The 18278-nt window shown below is 56.1% G+C and overlaps 2 protein-coding genes across 2 annotated transcripts; both read right to left on the reverse strand.

Annotated features, from left to right (window-relative positions):
* Window positions 1-811: 811 nt before the first annotated feature.
* LOC142447305 (IQ domain-containing protein F5-like) lies at window positions 812-1243 on the reverse strand. The gene has a single exon (XM_075549003.1). It carries the CDS (start codon window positions 1232-1234, stop codon window positions 812-814), a length of 423 nt encoding a protein of 140 aa, XP_075405118.1. The 5' UTR covers window positions 1235-1243.
* A 5292-nt stretch (window positions 1244-6535) lies between these two features.
* Window positions 6536-8130, reverse strand: LOC142446181 (IQ domain-containing protein F6-like). The gene is made up of 2 exons (XM_075547921.1): window positions 8035-8130; window positions 6536-6979 (listed from the first exon to the last, which is right to left on the reverse strand). Exons 1-2 carry the CDS (start codon window positions 8128-8130, stop codon window positions 6536-6538), a joined length of 540 nt encoding a protein of 179 aa, XP_075404036.1.
* Between the last annotated feature and the right edge of the window lie 10148 nt (window positions 8131-18278).

Raw genomic sequence — 18278 nt, forward strand, 5'->3', positions numbered from 1 at the left:
AGCAGAAAGCCTCGTCTTTCCCCCGGGGAGTGGCGAATGGCTTGGACCGCTGACCTCAGTCATTGGTTAGCAGAGTCCCACACACAGTGCCCTTGACCACCAGGGCTCGCCAAAGGCCTGAAGGGAATAAACGGGATAAACTGCTGATATATAATGCAGATGCTATCTGAGCTTCGTGCCAAATGAAGGAAGGCAGATAGAAAATAGTGTCCGCAGGATGCGTCCATCCATATAAAAGTCCACAGCTGACAAAAGTCATCTGTAGTCAGGTCAGTCACAAATTGACTGGTTAGGGTAAGAGAGGTATTTCACTGGAAACAGCACAAAGGAAGGAAGGATGGGAGGGACGGACAGACAGAAAGGCAGAGGGAGGGACATATTAGGCCTTGTGTTGAGTGTGGTTACCAAGGAACATAGAAGTGTAAAGCCTCATCACACTGGATGGACCGCTTTAGTAAAACAATCAAGAGTTTGCTCGTGGGGCTCTGACAGAGACGCAGACTTGAGTTACAGCACAATGTCTACCTGTCTAGGTGCGTGTCTCTGTGAATGAGTTATGGGGGAGAGGCCGGGGGCACTGGCCCATCTGCCCCCCTCAGGGGCTCCGGCACAGCCAGTCAATCACAGTCCTGCTCTCCCCGCCCGGCTCACTCCGAGTCTTCCACGTGGGCCCTGCTGCGTGCTCAGAGCTGACTGTGGGCCCCACTCTGCCATCCTTGGTTCCGACAAGAACCTCCTGGGGGGATAGGCGATGGGGGGCAGGGGACATCGACAGAGAGGCCTGGAGACACAGAGGTGACAGCAGACCTGGTCATTCCTTTATTGGAAGAGGTATGCGTTGTGTCACTCGGTAAGCCTGAGACCCCAACGAGATTTCCAGTTGCAGATTCAGAAGGTTCGCCTTGAGCTCATAGTGGCCCTGGATGAAGCCGCGCGTGTGGCAGTTGCGCCAGCGCCAGTAGACCTGGATGATGCGGACGGCGTTGAGCAGGCGGCAGTAACGGTTTCGGATGCGCCACATGCGGAACCAGGCCTGCACTCGGACAGCCGCCCATTCTTGCCGGGCGTAGTGCTCCAGCACCATCTGCCGCCTCTTGGTCAGCAACCGCAGCTGCACCTGTCGCCACCAGCACTGGATGGTCCAGACGCAGAGCGCCACGTGCAGCAGGGTCCTGCGTACCAGGGTACCGCGCCACCAGGCCTGGATGGACACGGCTGCGTCCTCTCTGGTCATGGTGTTCTTTTTGGGGTCTTGCAAGGGAAAACAGGACACTCAGGACACACGGACATGCCGGCTCAGCCCTGGGTGAGCTCAGAAGGGCCCGTGACCTGCAGTCAACAATCATGCCTTTCCCAAACTTCAGGGGCCACGGGCATGACCGTGACTGCAGCCCCAAGTCCAAGACCACCTCTCCCATTCGCTAGTTACTTGTCTTGGCCACGCTGCCTTGCTCCTGTGCCTCGATGTCTTCCTCTGTAAAACGGGAAAGCTCTGCCACCTCACCCTGCTCTACGTCCAATGGGTAAGAACCTCAGAATCGACGGCTCAAAGCAGTCACGTTCCACCTGGGATGGGTCACCTACCTGGGGTCCGCATCCGTCTCCTTCACATCCCACCCACCTGTTGGGGAAACAGCAACCCCAGTTCCTCCTGCTCTCTTCCCTCTGACTTCCGCTCAGACCCACAGCCTGCTTCCCGGGTCGCACCAACACTCAAAGATGTGTCACTCCGTGCTTTGTGAATGGGCTTAAACTTCAGCCAGCACGGCACAGACACACAGACAAACGCACTCTGGGCCTTTTGTGGCGTCCCCCAAACATGGTCCCCACCTTACACCCCTCCACCCAGTGGGGCCTGGGGTCGCACTCCCTGCCTCGCTCCGTCCCACCACCCCTCCTCTGTATCCACCCTGCCCGAGCTCTCTCTAAGACGGGGATGGGGGAGAGGACAGCCAAGGAGGGGCCAATTGCTGCTGCGTCAAGCTCTGTGTCCAGGGACCTCCGCTCACACCTGCTGTCCTCAGGGAGAACGGCATGTGGCCCCTGCACACACCGGACAAGAAGCTACCTGGTCACCGACCTCTGGGTGCCAGAGCCATCGCAGGTCAGGACTCTCCCCAACACTGCAGAGCCTGGCCCCAGCCGCCTGCGGAGAGCTACGGAGGGCAGTGGCAGTGCGTGGATGGAGGTATCGGGGATGAAGTCACCCCCGCTCTGCCCCACCACCCAGCCATTGTTCCTTCAAGCTCTTCTCAACCAGTGCAACTCCATCATCGCCTCTGGCACGTTGTCCCCTGTGATCAGAGTGTGGTGTGGGGGAACAGGGGTTCTCCTGGCTGGCGCCACGTCAACCATTAGCTCCTCCTCCTGGGACCACAGACCGAGGGGGAGGGGAGGGGGAGTGTTCCCAAGCTGTCCTAGCTGGGAATATTGGGGTGGGGTGGGGGTGGGGGGTCGAATCCCCTCCTGTCTGCCCGCTATCAGTTACCCATAGTTAGGAGGTAGATAGGTCCATGTCAGGTCTGCGCTCCTTCTGCCGCGGCTGCAGCAGGGAGAGTGGGGGAGAGATCGGGGGTGCTGATGTCATAATAGCATCTGTGACTCAGGCACCAGCCAGGCTCCCAGTGTCCTCCCTCTCCTGCGAGAGTCTGGTGGGGTGGGGGGACAAAATACCCCAATTTCTGACCCATTGACCCTTAAAGATGTGTAAGAATATTCATCAGAGCCTGGAGAGTCCTAGCCAATGAGTCCCAGTTCCTTTCCATGAGGCCGTGTCACCTAGAGGAGGCCTGGGGAGTGGGGGGGGGGGGTTTGCTGGGCGGCACTGACTGACAACCTTAAGGCAGCACCTCGAGAGAAAGACGGGCTCTCTGCTCCCGTCAAGAGTTGTGGAAACACGGGGACCGCAGGTGGCTGTGAGTTTGGTTTGAGTTTCAAACCAAATCATGAGCCTCCCTGTGGGTGAAGGGGGCTGTGAGCAGACTGCTAAGCCTCCAGGTCGGCAGTTTGAAACCACAGCTGCTCCTCATGAGGAAGGTGGGGCGCTCTGCTCCCCTGGTCCAGACACTCAGCCTTAGGAGCCCCGGGGCAGGTCCACCGTGTCCCATAGGGTGGAGTGGAACCAGCTCTGGGGCGGTGAGTTCGTTTGGTTGGTGCAGCAACGGTAGGAAAAGGATGGGGTCTTCTGCCCCTGCAGAGACCCACAGTCTGGAGCCCGAGGGAGCCGTGCCACCCTGTCTGCTAGGGTCACCATGGGTCAGAGCCAACTTGGCAGCAGGAGACGGCAGGTCACGATTTAGAAAAAGGAGTTTGGTCCTGCGTCAGGCTTCCGGCCGCCATGTTGCCCTGTCTGCGGTGATAGCGGTGGGGTGACCTTAGTCCCACTCCACAGGAGAGGAAAGCGAGACTGGGGGACCCCTCATCTTACAGCTCAGCAGCCCCAGGGCCAAGTGTCCCAGGTCTCCCCGCTCAGAGACTCCGTGCGGAGCCGCAATGGATCCCCACCAAGAGGAGGAGGGCCCTCTCCATGCCGGGAGGTTCTAGAGGCGGCTCTCGGAGACTTCTCCAGATGGTCCCCTGCTCCGGACAGCGTCGTATTTGTTCCATTCGTAGATCTGACGAACGGAGCCCTGTAATTCGTATCACTCTCAGACAAGCGACAGACCTGAGGCCCGGAAGAAAAGGCGGCTGCAGTCGCCCACGACCCCGCTGCAGCTCTGCTGGGCTCCACCCTGGTGAGCTCATTGGTCCACGCCCCAACCTGAACCCCCAGACCCTCCACCCATCCCCCCCAGAGGCTCCTCGTGCCTGGTGAAGCGGAGAGGCGCTCTCACCGCACAGCGGCGGCTGCGTCCTCAGGCTCAGGCATGCGAGCCGTGATGAGGACGCATGGAACCTGCGGTGTTTGGTTCTGTGGCACGTGGTTTGCTGTGGTCGGAGCTACCCAATGACATTGACATTTGCTAACTTGAGTCAGAAAGCATTACCGTGAAATAAATGCATGGCCAGCAGCCCAAAGCCAAACCTCCTGCCACCCAGACGCGTAGTGACCCTCCACACCCAGGATGTCCACCCAGACGCGTAGTGACCCTCCACACCCAGGATGTCCACCCAGACGCGTAGTGACCCTCCACATCCAGGATGTCCGGCTGTAAACCTTGAAGGTCACTGCCCCCACTTCCTCCCACAGGGTGACTGGTGGCTTTGAAGCACCAACCTTGCAGTGAAGCCGTCCTATGGGGGGCCTGGCAGAGCCACCAGGACGCCTTCCAGTTGACAGCAGCAGCTACACACACGTGGAGCCCGGAGCGCGTGCTCCAAAGGGGAGGGGGCTGGGGCTGTCCGACCTGGAGAATGTAAGCGGCGTCCCGGAGGTGTGCAGGCGCACGCTGTGACAATAAAGACGTATAAAGAAGTTCACGGACATAGAAGACGAAGGAGCCCTGGCAGCAGGGTGGGGTTAGCGTTCGTCTGTCCACCAAACAGGGGTTCAGCGTTCGACGGTTCCGCTGTTTGAACTCCAGGTCAGACCCACCAGGGAGTGCAGGGGAGGCGGCTGTGGACTCTGCTCCCGTGGGGCCTCGGCACCCTGTGGGCTGGCTCTGCACTAACAGAGCCACGTGAATTTTAAGCCAGACCCACCCCCCACCAAGATAACGGGATCCTCGCTGTGCATCACCACCACGGCTTCTGCCTGCAGCACTGGGGTCCAGCCTCGGCTGTGTATCCCCGGCACCAGGAGCGTTTTAGCATCTCCTGATGAAACTCCCAAGGCCAAGTTTGTACCTTCTAAGCCAGTGGTTCTCAACCTGTGGGTCAAGACCCCGTTGGGGGTCAAACGACCCTTTCACAGCAGTCGCCCGATCCATAACAGTAGCAAAATGACAGTGATGAAGTAGCAACAGAATAATGTTATGATTGGGGGTCAGCACTACATGAGGACCTGTACGAAAGGGTCGCGGCCTGAGGCAGGTTGAGAACCACTGCTCTAAGCAGAACTCAGAACAGAGGGGAGAAAAGTCCCGCCATTTAGGGGAAGCTTTCCTGACGTGTGTGCATGTGGCTGGTCACGCCTGGGACCCCCCCCCCCCCCAGCCCGGAGGGCTCTCCTCCCAGATCTTTGCGTGGCAACTCCTGCCCAGGGGCCAGCTCTCCGACAGGCCTTCCCTTGTGGCCCTCACTAATGTGGCTTCCTCCATTCAGTGCCTGCTCTAGCTTTGAATTCCCTGTCCTTTTCTGTCTGCAAAGACGTACAGCCAGAACGATCCTTAAGGGTGACGGGCTGAGACAAAATCTCACAGACACTGGACATGTTGTCAGGAGAGCCCAGTCCTGGAGCAGGGCGTCATGCTTGGCTGTTATAACTGGTTCTCGGGGCAAACCTGCAGGAGGGGGATGGGTAACCAGATACCCCACAGGGCTCCCAAACCCTGCACTCAGAGAAAGAAGCACCCTGCCCACGGCCAGCCCAGTGCGTGGTAGAGCCGGGATCTGCCCGAAGGTCGGCCTGGTTCCAAAGGGTCCGCTCTTTTCCCTGGGCACTCTTGTAAGATGACCACACACACACACACACAGCTGTCGCAACAGCAGGGCACCGAGCAGCAGAGCCAGGAATCGCACCCTAGAGCCCCAGGAAAGATATCCGGCAGCCTTGCAGAACCAGGGCCCGCCTCCTAGCCCTGGTGGTGGTGTGTCCCAGGACAGGACAGACCACCAGGCCCAGCTCCGTGTGAGCCAGTCTTACTGAGAGTGGGGCTGGCATCTGCCTGGGGCGTGGGGCCAACAACCCAACACCTTTTAACAACATATTATCCGTTTACTTGGGAGCTCTCACAGATGTCTTAACATTCCATAATTCAAGCAGTTGGAGGCAAACACCTCTTTCCCCACCCCAGGGTTGGAAAAGCCACGTAAGCAGGCCAGCTCTGAGGTAGGAGGGCCAGGGGAGTTGAGGCGGGAAGCAGGCCAGGCTCTGTGCTCCCTGACAGCATGGGTTCGGGTCTCTGGCTGACTGGGAGGCCTGGCCAGGAGCATATTTCCAGGGCAGCAGCACAGTACGGCCGGTGGGTGGCACTTCTCAAACGTCGGTGGGGAGTGGGCAGCCAAACTCTGACCGAGATCCCTTGCCTGCCATCACCACGGCCACCAGCCTGAGCTGCTGTCTCACCAGCCACAGGGTGGGCTGAGGGTGGGGCAGCATTCACCCAACCAAGAGCTCGCTGATATGAAGGAGACTTGCACAAGCGATTGTAGAACATTGTTCTTCTTTTGTGCCAAACCCAAAGTCGGCTCTGACGCCTGCTGAGCCCCCAGAACGCAGTGGGGCAGCCCCTGGATTCCCAAGGCCCCAAGCCTAACTCTGTCTGGAGGCCGCAGGCCACATCCTCTGACCACTCAGCCCAGTCGCTCATCCCTGATGGTCCCTGCCAGGCCTGGAGCACGGGGCTCCCAAACCCCCTGCAGATTGCTCTGAAGGGCCACCCCCGCCGCCAAGGGCAGCCCCGCCCTCACAGGGACAGAGGCTGGAGCGACAGCTTCATTCCTTTATTGGGAGCAGAAGGTGCTGGGTGACGATGCGAGGCCCGGGGGCCTGCAGGAACTCCAGCTCCACGTGCACTCCGTGGGCGAGCACCCGGTAGTGGCCCCGGATGAGGCCCCGGGAAGCGCAGGCATGGCCGCGCCAGCGGGCCTGGATGGTGCAGGCGGCGGCCCGCACCTGGGCGTAGCGCCGGCGCGCGAGCCACATGCGGAGCCAGGCCTGCAGCTGGACGGCCGCCCACTCCCGCCGCGAGAAGAGGTCCAGCGCGGCCCGCCGCTCTCCCTCCAGCCGCCGGGCCAGCACCAGCCGCCACCAGCACTGAATGACCCAGGCCCGCAGCGCCGCGTGCAGCAGCGTCCGCCGCACCAGCGTCCCGCGCCACCAGGCCTGGATCTTGATGGCTTTCAGATGTTCCAGGGAGGTGGTCTTCTTCTCGGAGGGCTTGTAAGAGCACACAGGGGTAGGGGGACTCAGGGCCCGCTCCCCACTCACCGCTGCACCAGGGAGCACCCGGAGTGGGAGGATGCCTGGCAGTCAGACCGTCCTGGCACCTTGCCCTCCCCCACCACCATCCTCATGTGTAAAGATGGCAGGACGTCAGCACACCAGCTGCCCAGTTCACACGGATGGGTGTGGCCGGCCTAAGGCAGGACCAACCAACATGACCTGTGGGTCAGTGGGTGACCACAGTCCGTCCTCCTGGGAAAAGCCTTCGAAGTTCCCCTCCCTCAGAACACTTGACCTCCAATCTTTCCTCAGCTTCCTGACTGGACCTTCACCCGTTGGAGTCTTCGATCACAAGCAAACACGCCCTCCAGACAGCTCTGACCGCGCCCAGTGTCGCGTGCCTGGGACATTCCTGTGCAGACCCGCAGCCCCCACCACCCACCCCTAACCCGGGTGCTCTGGGGTGCATACATTTTTGGGGTGCTTCTCCATCCACGTGGACTCCTCCTCTTTCATCTGAAAAGGAAATGGGGGCAGTGATTTCCCTTGATCCATAGCTGAGGGGTGGGAGAAAACGGGTGATACCAGATCAAAATAAGCCTGATCTCAATGGTGAAAGCCTTGTCAGTTGCTCTCCCTTCCTGTCTGTGTGTCCCTTTTGGAGTTTATCTCAGATGTGTGATGTCATTGGGATCACCCTCCTGAATTTTGGTTGTAATGTTTTTCAGGATTGATGAACCTATAGGGACAGCAAGTAGGATAAGGGGCTCCAGGGGGTACGGCGGGGGTAAAAGGGAGCTGATGTCAAGGAGTTCTGGAAGGGAAAGGGTGCTTTGAAATGGATGGCGGTAAGCAATTGTGCACTCCTGCTTGGTGTGGCTGAGTGGTGGAATGCTAGATCTTTCTCCCAAGAAAATGGTTTGGGGGTTGGGGGGGATAGGAAATGGAGAAGAGGCTAGCTAGACAAGAGAGAGTGGAGCCTCACTGTTAACTCTGGACCCTGCAAAAGGTGCTGGACACAGGTGCATCCAAGTTGGAGCTCAGCCTACCTTCGGCGATCTCTTGGTAGTCTCTGGTGGTGACAACAGAAGAGATGCCGCCGTCTCGGCCTGCTGAGATACAGTGCCGTTGCTGGGTTGATCCATTTTCCAGACCCTGCAGTCATCATGAGAGAGACACCCGCCCACCGCACCCCCACCCTACTTTGCTTAGCTTCCGGGTTTCTCCTGTCTCCGGATGTTAACGGGGGTCCCCTCATCCTGAGCAACATGGCTACACCCTGCACACACCTGCTGTGTGCAGCTGGCTCACACTCACCGCTGGTCACACATGGGTCGTGTGCAGATGGTTCCGGTCCCCTGAGGTCTGTGTCCGCCTCGGCATGGCCCAGGCAGGCTGAGCAGAGAGGGAAGCTGGTGATGTCACAAGGGCGGCTATGACTCGGGCGTCAGGTGGACGGCCCAACACAGTGGGTCTCCCACCAGGGAAAGATGAAAGCACTCCCACTCTTTTCTGCTGGAAATGGACAAAGCCCTGGCCACAGAGGTAAAACCCCAGAAGTACTGACCTCCTCAACGCAAAGGTGTAGCAAGAGAGACAGTCTCTGGAAAAAGCACAGCATGACCCAGACATAAGCGTCCAGCCATGCAGAGTGAGTGAGATGGTTCCAGTCAATTCCTGCCCCAGGACACTGCCTGTGCGAGGCCGGTAGACTAGAGAAACATCCAGAGAGACTCACATGTGTGGAAGAGAGAGCTTTATATCCAAGAGTAATTGTAAATTGTGGTAGGTAGGTTTACTGTGCCAGCCTGGCCAATAGGAGCATGTGGGATTAATAACGTTGCAGTTTGATGGGAGGGCAAAGAGATAAATGGCTCAGCAAGCCCCGCCTGTTTCTCTCTTAATCTCTGGCGATCAGACCAGCCTGGGGCTGCTTTAGCTAGTTCTCTGCCTCAATTTGTGAACTACACTACCTCTGGGACTGCCAACCTGTGGATCGTGTCGCTTTGAGCAAAGTTCCTTCAAGACCCAATTCACCACGCTGCTGGTGTGTACATCGCTGAGCTGGGGACTGCCGGACCCTGTCATCTGGCTGACTGTTGGTGACCTGCCCTGCTGTTTGCTGCCTGTGGCCAGACTGCGTGCATTGCTCTACAGAAGACTCAACTGTCTGCTTCCTTGACCTTGGACCCAGCAGCCCTTGTAAGGTGAAGGACTGCCAGTGTATTAACTGTTTCATGGATGTGAGTTGAACTGAGCCCTCTGTCCTGCTGTGAAGACTAATTAGTTGTTATATTCCTTCATTATATATATACTTATGAATATATATATATATACATACACTTATTAGTGTCCTGGTTTTGTTTCAAACCCTGTCTAACACATGGATTAAGAAAAAATCCCATCCCAGTCCAGATCAACTCCCTTAGTTCGATATTAGCCCATAGGTCCAATATGAGCCCGTATGTCCAATACTAGTCCATGAATTCTTCTCCAGACTCATGCAGCACCTGCAACGATGCAGAACGCTGGAAGATCACAGGCCGTGGGTGGGAAGCCCTGGCACAGCTCAGTATTGGCACGGCTCTCCACGTGGCCCCTCCAGCTCCTCTGGCTGCCATCAGCATGGTTTCATGTGGCTTGTCAACAGGAATGTAGAAGGTCTGGGCTCCAGTGAGCTATTTATCTCCATTGCGCCTCCAAATGAGGTCATCTAGCTTCGACCTGATTGGCAGGCAGGCAAAACTCCACGCCTTCACTTTTTACCCTCAAGTTGGCAGGTGATGTAACTACCACACTGCCTAACTGTCCAAAAGAATGAGTGATCTACAGGTATTGATAAGGACTCATCGCCAAGATGTCTTTACAGGTTATAAATGTGAAGATAACTGAGTTATGTAAACAAATTGATCTAGGTATAGGATTCTTATAAATGCATATAAAAATAGAGCAGAAAAGAGTTTCCACCTAAACAATTGACAATGATTACCTTTGGAAAGAAGGTTTCAACTGCTGGCCTACTCCTGGCCCAGGGAGCCCCATAAGACCTCCAAAACTGGCCTGGGCCCCTCTCGCCTGCATTCTTCTGCCTAGAGGGCTGCAAGGCCAGAGTCGGGATGGGAGGGGAGTGGCCGTAGCAGAGCAGGGTCCTACCTGGATGTGGGCTGGCCTCAGAGACTCTCCTGGAGCCACAGGGTCCAAGGGTCATCGCAAGGCTCAGGCCCCTCTGAGTCACAGCCCCAAGGGGGTCACTGAGAAGTGCATTGGGAATATCTATGAGGGGGTACCCCCCCAATAAAACAGAAAAGCTCTGCTGGGCGGAGCTTTCATGGCACGCATTTTTCCCACTAGGCGAGCATCCAGCAACTTGCCGCTCTGAGTCAATACATCCAGAGGTGTCACCTGGCAAGGTTCTCTGGTCACAGCGAATATTTTCATCAAAGCAGTTTCACTCGAACCTCGTTTTTTGTGATGGCCGATTTCAGAGAACCACATGCGGCTGTGACATTTTGTTGTCTGCTGGGGAAAATGCCGCAGAAACTGTTAAAATGTTGCACACAGCTTACAAGGACAGCACTATGGGCAGAATTCTCATTTCCAAAAAGGTGAAATGTCGATTGATGACACACCTCCTTCTGGATGTCCATCAACTTCCCAAACAGACGAAATTGTGGACAAAATCCGAGCACGTGTGCTGGAAGACCGACGAGGGGCCATTGAGGAGACGGGAAGTTATCTGGACTCGGCTCAGCGAATGTTTACGGAAGATGTGGGGATGAGAGAAAGGTTGCTGCGAAATGTGTGCCTTGGGGGGAAATGCCTGACTGGAAGCATGGCGTGTTTTGAAAGCACAGCTCCAAAGTGACCGGGACTTTTCCCCCAAGGTCATTACTGGTGGAGGGACCCGGTGCTAATCCTCCAACCCCAAAAGCAAACAGCATACAAGCCACTGGAAGACGCCATCATCATCTCGCCCAAAAAAGGCTCGGCAAGTGATATCAAAGATCAAGATGATGCTCATTTGTTTTGCTATGAAAGGGATACTGTATTTGGAGCTCGGTCCACCAGGTCAAACTGTTCATCAAGCTTTCTATTTAGAGGTTCTGAAAAGATTTTATAACAGTGTATGACAAAAAAGGCCTGATTTGTGGCAGATGGGAGACTGGATTTGCCACCAGGACAACGCACCTGCTCCCACAGCCATCTCAGTGCAACAGTTTTTGGCCAAAAAAAACAGCGTGCCTCTCATTCCACGCATCTGACTCACCTGACCTCACTCCATGCAACTTCCTTTTGCTTCTGTGAATGAAGGGGGACATGAAAGGACAGGGATTTGATGACGTGGAAGAGGTGAAGAAAAAAACAAGGGAGGTGCTGCCAGCCATCCAAACAGATGATTTTGAAAAACGTTTCCAAGAATGGAATCACAGGGTTGACAAAGGTATTGAGTGTAATGGAGAGTACCTTGAAGGCAATAAGGTTGTTTTGTAAAATTAAATGCATATCTTTGAAAAAACTGGGGGGAAATACACTTGTGTGACAGTTACATCACCTGTCAACTTGTGAAGAGGTGGAGTCTAGCCTGTCAACCAGGTCACAGTCAATGAGGCCTCTGTGTGGGCATGTCCTTCACCTGAGGATTCTGGGAACTCCAGTCTTCCTCCCTGGAGGCGGGACAGACACTGTCTCTGATACACATTCCTGCTGACAAGTCACATGGAGCTACGCTGATGGCAGTCAGGGCCCTGGAGCGGGAGGAGCCTTATGGAGACCCCTGTCTGCACGGAGATGGTTCCACCGCCACTGGATCCACCAGACTTTCCACCCACTGGCCTGTGATCTTCATGCATTTGGCATCATTGCATGTGTTTTGGGAGTCTGAAGAGGAATGTATAGCCTGGTATCAGACATATGAGCTAATATTGGACTGATGGACTTGAACTGGACTGGGCTGGGATGTTTTCTTAATATACAAGTACTCTGACATGAAGTTATTTCTTATGCACATACAATAGTCAACCCGAACTCACACACCTCATGTATGGTGAGTGTAAGGAGCCCTCATGGAGCAGCAGTTCAGTGCTCAGCTGCTGATCCCACGGTTGGCTGTGTGAGCCGACTCTGGAGGAGGAAGACCTAGGGGGATGATGGCCCAGGAAACACGGGATGGCTATAAGTTAGAATCAGCCAGAAAGCGCCCGATAATATGGTACAAATGGGGACGGTGCGGGGATGGCTGGTTGGGACTCGGGAGCATCTGAGGCTGGACAATGTCGGTGGGAAGCTGCTGAGTGAAGGGACTGAGAAAGTCCGGGAGATCCTTCAGTCATAGGGAGAGGGAGAGGCTGTGATAAAACTGTCAGACTGGTCTGTCCTTCTGACGTCCAGGGGACTTCCCATACTTCGCGCCCCCACCACAGTTGGGGTACATGTGCAGCCCTAGACAAGGCCCTGGCTGGTGTCCCGGGGCACCCTAGTCCTCGAAGTGGCATCCTTGCCCCCCAGCAGGTTAGAGGGGTCTGTACAGTAGATCGGCCCCAGGCCAAACCGCATGTGCGTAGTTAACAGGGAAGGTACTCCGTTGGCCAGGCTGAGAGTGACGGTGCTGTACAAGACTGCTGGGATCCCCTCCGTCGTTTGCCCCACACCCACGGTCCTAGACGGCTTGTTCTTGCCTTCTTCCCAGCCTCCTGGTCGACATCTCTTTATGGAGGTCAAAGGAAACAGAACCAAATCTGAAATTACTGATCAGAATGTGTGGGAGTTGGTCCCATTTGTGAGAAGTCCTGATAATGGAAGGAGGAAACAGCTAATATGACAGGCAGCTCAAGGTCAGGAAGGCAGTGCTTCCCTGGGGGAGCGGGGGCGGAGTGTGTGGGGGACACAAGAGAGAAGAAAGAGATGCAGTTTGATGAGAAGCAGAGGCCGCAAAGGTGGATGATCCCCACACGCACAGTTATCCTTCCCTAACAATAGTAAAAGGCTACTGGGGTCCCCAAGTCCTGTTTTTCTTTAAATTTACCAAAGAACTGTGGCTATAAAGAAGTCTGAATAAGCCAAATGTCCAGGCTGGGCCTGTCCTTTTCTGGCTGTGCAGAAATGAGCAGCTTCCTGGGGCTGTTGTGTCCGCAGATGTTGATAAATCTCTGGATGTGGGACCACAAGGAGGGCCCCACATGCAGAGGGCTGCTTTGGGGAGGAGGAGCCAGCTGAACTCTCAGTGGTGACCGGCACGTGAGCGGCTGGGCTGGCTGGAGCCTAGAAACCCACACGGTGCACCCCGAGTGAGGCCCCGCTGACAGGCTGCCTGCCGGCCAGGAGCAAGACAGAAAGCCAGTGCTGAGCTGGGCAGCAGACAGGGGACGGTGCTGAGAATCCACAGAGCTGGTCAGGCAGGACTCTGATCCTGCCCTCACGCCATTTAGAACCAAGGTGAACGAGACCAGTGACAGCAGAATCTCCTGAGCGTCACCTGCCTCCGTCCTTCCTCTCCTCCCCACAGGCTTGGCTGGCAAGTTTTAAGAAAGAATGATGAGCCCACAGAGACATCAAGTAGAAGGAGGGCCCCTGGGGGTGGGCAGTAAAGGGGGGCTGGTAGCAAGGAGCCCAAGAAGGACGAGAATGGAAACTGATAGTGGCAGCAATTGTACCACACTGCTTGATGTGACTGGACTGTGGAATGACGTGGTGCCTGGATCAGCTTGCAAGAACATGGAAAAAGAGGGGGAGAAAGAAGAGGCAAGAAACAGTGACGTAAGAGAAACGGATCGCGATGAGTGACACATCACCACAAACACCCCCTTGCCGGGGGGACAACAGAAACCGGAGGGAAGGGAGGCAGCAGCCCGTGTGAGAGATGAAAATAATAATGTACAATCTATCAACTTGTCACAAGAGTTTGGAGGGAGGGAAAAAAGAGCTGATACCAAGGGCTCAAGTAGAAAGAAAATGTTTTGAGAATGATGAGGGCAACAAATGTACAAGTGTGCTTGACACGATGGATGGATGGATGGACTGTGATAAGAGCTGTGAGAGCCGCCAATAAAATGATTTTCAAAAAGGATGTTTGAAGCTAATGCCAGGCCAGAAATTACACAACAAAAGCAAAGAAAATCAAATGCATACATGACGCAGTAGGACTGCTGCCACCCAGAGACCGAGAGAAGATCTTTTAAAAGTAAGCCAGAGACAGCAGTGGTGCGACATGTCGCGAAGGAAAATGTGCAAACCGACTTCTCATCAGAAAGTGAAACGGTGCCTGTGAAGTTCTGAAAGGGGAAAACAGGTCCATGGAGAATCCCACTTCCAAACATAACCAGGCTCTGCAGACCCAGAGTAAAAACAAAGAGGGGACCTGAACGCAAAGAAGCAACTAGTCCAAGGACTAACAACCTTCACGAGCCCCAGCCTCTCGACCCGGAAGCCCAACGCACTAGGAGTCCTGCTTCATACCACTCCGGGTCCGTGGGTTGGGTTTGGGTCTAAGGCAGAGTAGCATTGCCCGTGATGGGTGCTGCTACCTTCACAGATGCAGACTGCTGTCTCTTTGTCCCCGAGGGGCTGCTGTGGGCTTGAACCGCCAACCTTGCAGTTAGCAGCCTGATGTTTAACCCCAGCACCAGCAAGGCTCTGCTCTGCCTGTAGGATCCTCGCCCTAAGGGATAAGCAGCCCGGCATTCCTCGGGGACCGCTCTGACAAAGCGTCACCCAATGAGGAGCTGGCCAGCACAGGCCCTGCTGCACCCAGAGGCACAGACAACACTGGTCTGGCTCAACACGACGGCCCTTCCCTTGGGTTGACTCTACTCCGACGGAGCGACTGTCAGCAATCCCCACTCTGAGAAACTTCTCTCTCCACTAGTTCCAAACGAGGGGGACGCCAGGGACGATGGGCACAGCACAGGCCACACAGTTTGGCACACTGCTTTGGGGAGCCCTGACTGGGGCCTTCAGCTGCAGGACACCTGCTGGACTCTCCCTGCCCAGAGGAAAGAGGAGGGACGGAAGTCAAGACAGAGAGAAGGCGCTGAGTCCGGAGGACACCAGTCCCCGCGACCCTGGGCTCAGAAGGACTAGAGGGTGCCCGCTTCCTCTTCGGACGGCTCTGGAAGGGAGCCCATCAGAAGGTCCTGACAGAGTGGCAGAGTTTGTGGAACAAACTCGAGACGGGCTTTGGGTCAAATGAGACTGGTGCGGCCTCAGTACCCCTCAGGTCTGGACTTAGAACCACCAACCGCTTCGGATCCTAAGGGCAGCACTGACCCACGCACAAAGGGCAGAGGCTCAGGGAGGGAGGGAAGGACGGGGACGGGAGACCGTGAGGTCCACACTGGGACGTGAGGGGTTGCAGCTGCCGGGATGAGTCAGAATAACGTCCGGAGCGAAGAATGTGGAAATATGATCCCCTCTGTCCACCTTCACCTAATCCACAATAAAAAGTTGTCGCTCTTTAAGGAGAGAGACAGGACAGACCAGGTTTACTGCTGGTTGGAGAGAGACTAACGGAGCCATCGAGAGCCGAGTCAACCCTCAGATGGGGATCTGAACTCTCCCGGTGTTAGAAGAACCAGCCAGTGCAGATCAAAGGGGCAGCATTGACCCAAGGACCGGTCCAGAGGGTGGAAGGGATGAAGCGGGGAGCACAGGGGGCGGGGGGGCCCTGAGAAGATGGCAGAGGGTGAGCGGGAAGGGAGGATGTGTGGATTGTTGGAAGTGAAACTGCTGGTCCCACCGGTAAACTCTCACGAAATCCATACTATTTTGGTTTTAAGTAGTTCCAAAGAAAAGCCCCCCAAATGGGAGTCCACTACGATGAACTGGGTGCTCGTGTGTCCACCTTCAGGCAGTCACCGAGGCTGTGCACGATTGGCATGCCCTAACCAGCCAGGACAGGGTCCCATACCCACCCCTGGGGGTTAGTCACCCCCTGGAGCTGCATGGCCACAGACGAGCTAAACATCACATAGAAAGCCCCGAGCTGTGGGCTCACTACACCCCCGGAAAGAGTTACTGTCTCAGAAACCCCCGGGGGCTGGGGGGCAGCTCGCAATGAACTCAGGATGACAGGACTACTCTGGAAATGAGCAACATTAACTTGTTCCTGAGAGCTACCGGCGTGGACTTCCGCGCAGCCAGCTCTGAGCAGCGAAGACAAGAACTTTAAAGTGATGGAGGAGGTGAGAGGGATGGGTGACGGAGGGATAGATGGGACGTGAGAGTTTTCCTGGGGAAATGGGAGTTCTTCCTAGGAAGAGAAGCGGGTGGGGTGGGCAAGAGTGCGGAACCAGGAGAGGTTATTTCTCATCTTCCCCCAGGAGGTGGACCCCCACCCCCACCCCACCCCCCTGCCACCAAAGGAAAGATGGCGTCCAGAGCACAGCCTCCATGCTGGAGACGGGCTGTGGACCCCACTGCGTCCCTGCACACCTGTCCCTTTTGGAGTTAGGTCACTGGGGACGTCCACCAGAGTGATTCGTGAGCAAGTGACCGCGGACACAAGGGGTTCAGCCCTTGCTCCCAGGCCCCTTCCCAAGCGCAAGCGCACATGCATATGTGTGTGTGAGAGAGAGACAGACAGACAGATGCCCACCTGATGTGCCACCTTCCTAAGAGTGTCCAGCAAGCTGTTCTCTGACCACTCCATCCCTGCCTTCTCCTGGGTCTCCGGTTGGCTCCTGCCCTCCAGCAAAGGCCTCTGACCGCTCAGGCGGGTGCTCCGGCAGGAGGGAGGCATGATGTCATGGGTCGGGTAGCTGCTGCCAATGCCCCAGTTTTTTCCCCCTTTGCAGTTCCTCCCCTCAAGCTGGAGTCTCTTCCCCTGGGACCTCGGCCTGCCTGGGCCAATAATTCGAGTTCTGCCCATTTCCCTTGCTCCCCCGATGTCTGTCCACACACGTGTCAGCACGTTGAGGCTAGAAACACACAGGAATCTGGGAAAACACAAGGAGAACCCAGCTGCCCCAGCCGCTATGCAGGCCGGGCCAATCAAGACAGCTGACTGCGGAGGCGGAGTGAGCTTGGCTGGGCGCAGAGTAAGTGCTCAGTGGGCCTGGTGGGGTCAGGAGCACTCCTGGGTTTCAGCCTGCATTTGGGTGGTGCCACGGCCACAGCCCACCCTGCAGAGGCTTGGAGACCACAACACTCCCTGCAACCGGAGCAGGCTCCGTTCCTCCTGGGACAGGGCTGCTACGGGCACGTCCTGCATCCTGGGAGCCTGGGTGCTTGTTGGTGTGTCATCCTTGAGCTCAGTGGGCACTCTCTAGGGACCCGCAGAACACCGTGGTGGGGCACAGGGTGGATTCTAGCACATATGATCCAAGTCAAGGTTTTCAGGGACTTGGCTCTCAGGACGAATGCTGGGGTTTGTCTGGGGGAGGCGTTCAGAGCAGGGGCTTCTCCCCCTGAGCACAAGTTCTACTGAAGATCCAATGGGTGGGGCACACACACTGAGGACTGAGGAGGTGGGGCAGATCCACACCTCCTCCTTCCTCTGCTCCCACTTCAGGGTGCCTCCCTAAAGCCAGAAACACCTGGACACCCCCACCCGGCCCCCCAGGGTCACTGGGACAAATCTAGGCTCTCAACTGTGGCCCTTGCCCCCAAGCAGTACCATCAGGTGTCTGACCTTCACCACCAGCCCCTGAGGGAGTTTGCAGGGACCAGACCAAAGACCAGGTGAGAGCCTGACCGGGCATGAGCCCTCAAGCCAGAGCTGAGGTGGGTCCAGTCCTGTCCCCCACGGGGATTTCCCACCCTAAGCCCCAAAGCTACAGGAGGGGGTCTCCCAGCCTGAATATGCTCAAATATTCCTCCACTGTGCCAAGGAATTTCTTCTCTAGCTTTTAAAATCTTTTTTCCCTCACTTTTATTTTTATAGTTTTCTTGTTGTTATTCTGTTGAGTTTCCCAGTTCAGGACACACAGGCGTGTACGCAGAGAGGTAACATGGCTGATGTGAGGGAGGTCAGAGGGGAAGGGGGCTGGGGAGCATCAGGGGGTACAGGATGGGGCATCAGAGGTGAGTGTGGTGATGTCGTGTAACTCTTCAGAAGCGGTGTCACGGTGGAAGTGTACGATACGTGAGTACACTATCAAGAAAACGACTGAAAAAGAAAGGAACCAAACTGGAGGAAGGGAGAGCTGGTGCTCAGGGCACGCAGGCCATTTTCACGGCGGGCAGTTTCCAGAGAGACCAGCAGTGGTGCAGTATCGTCGACAGCACCGAGCTATGCACGTACAAGTTGTTCAACTGGTAAACCTCTTGTTGTATTTTTGCCAACATGTTAAAAAAAAAA

Source organism: Tenrec ecaudatus, chromosome 4 (assembly GCF_050624435.1).
Source record: "Tenrec ecaudatus isolate mTenEca1 chromosome 4, mTenEca1.hap1, whole genome shotgun sequence".
Classification (NCBI taxonomy): Eukaryota; Metazoa; Chordata; class Mammalia; order Afrosoricida; family Tenrecidae; genus Tenrec; species Tenrec ecaudatus.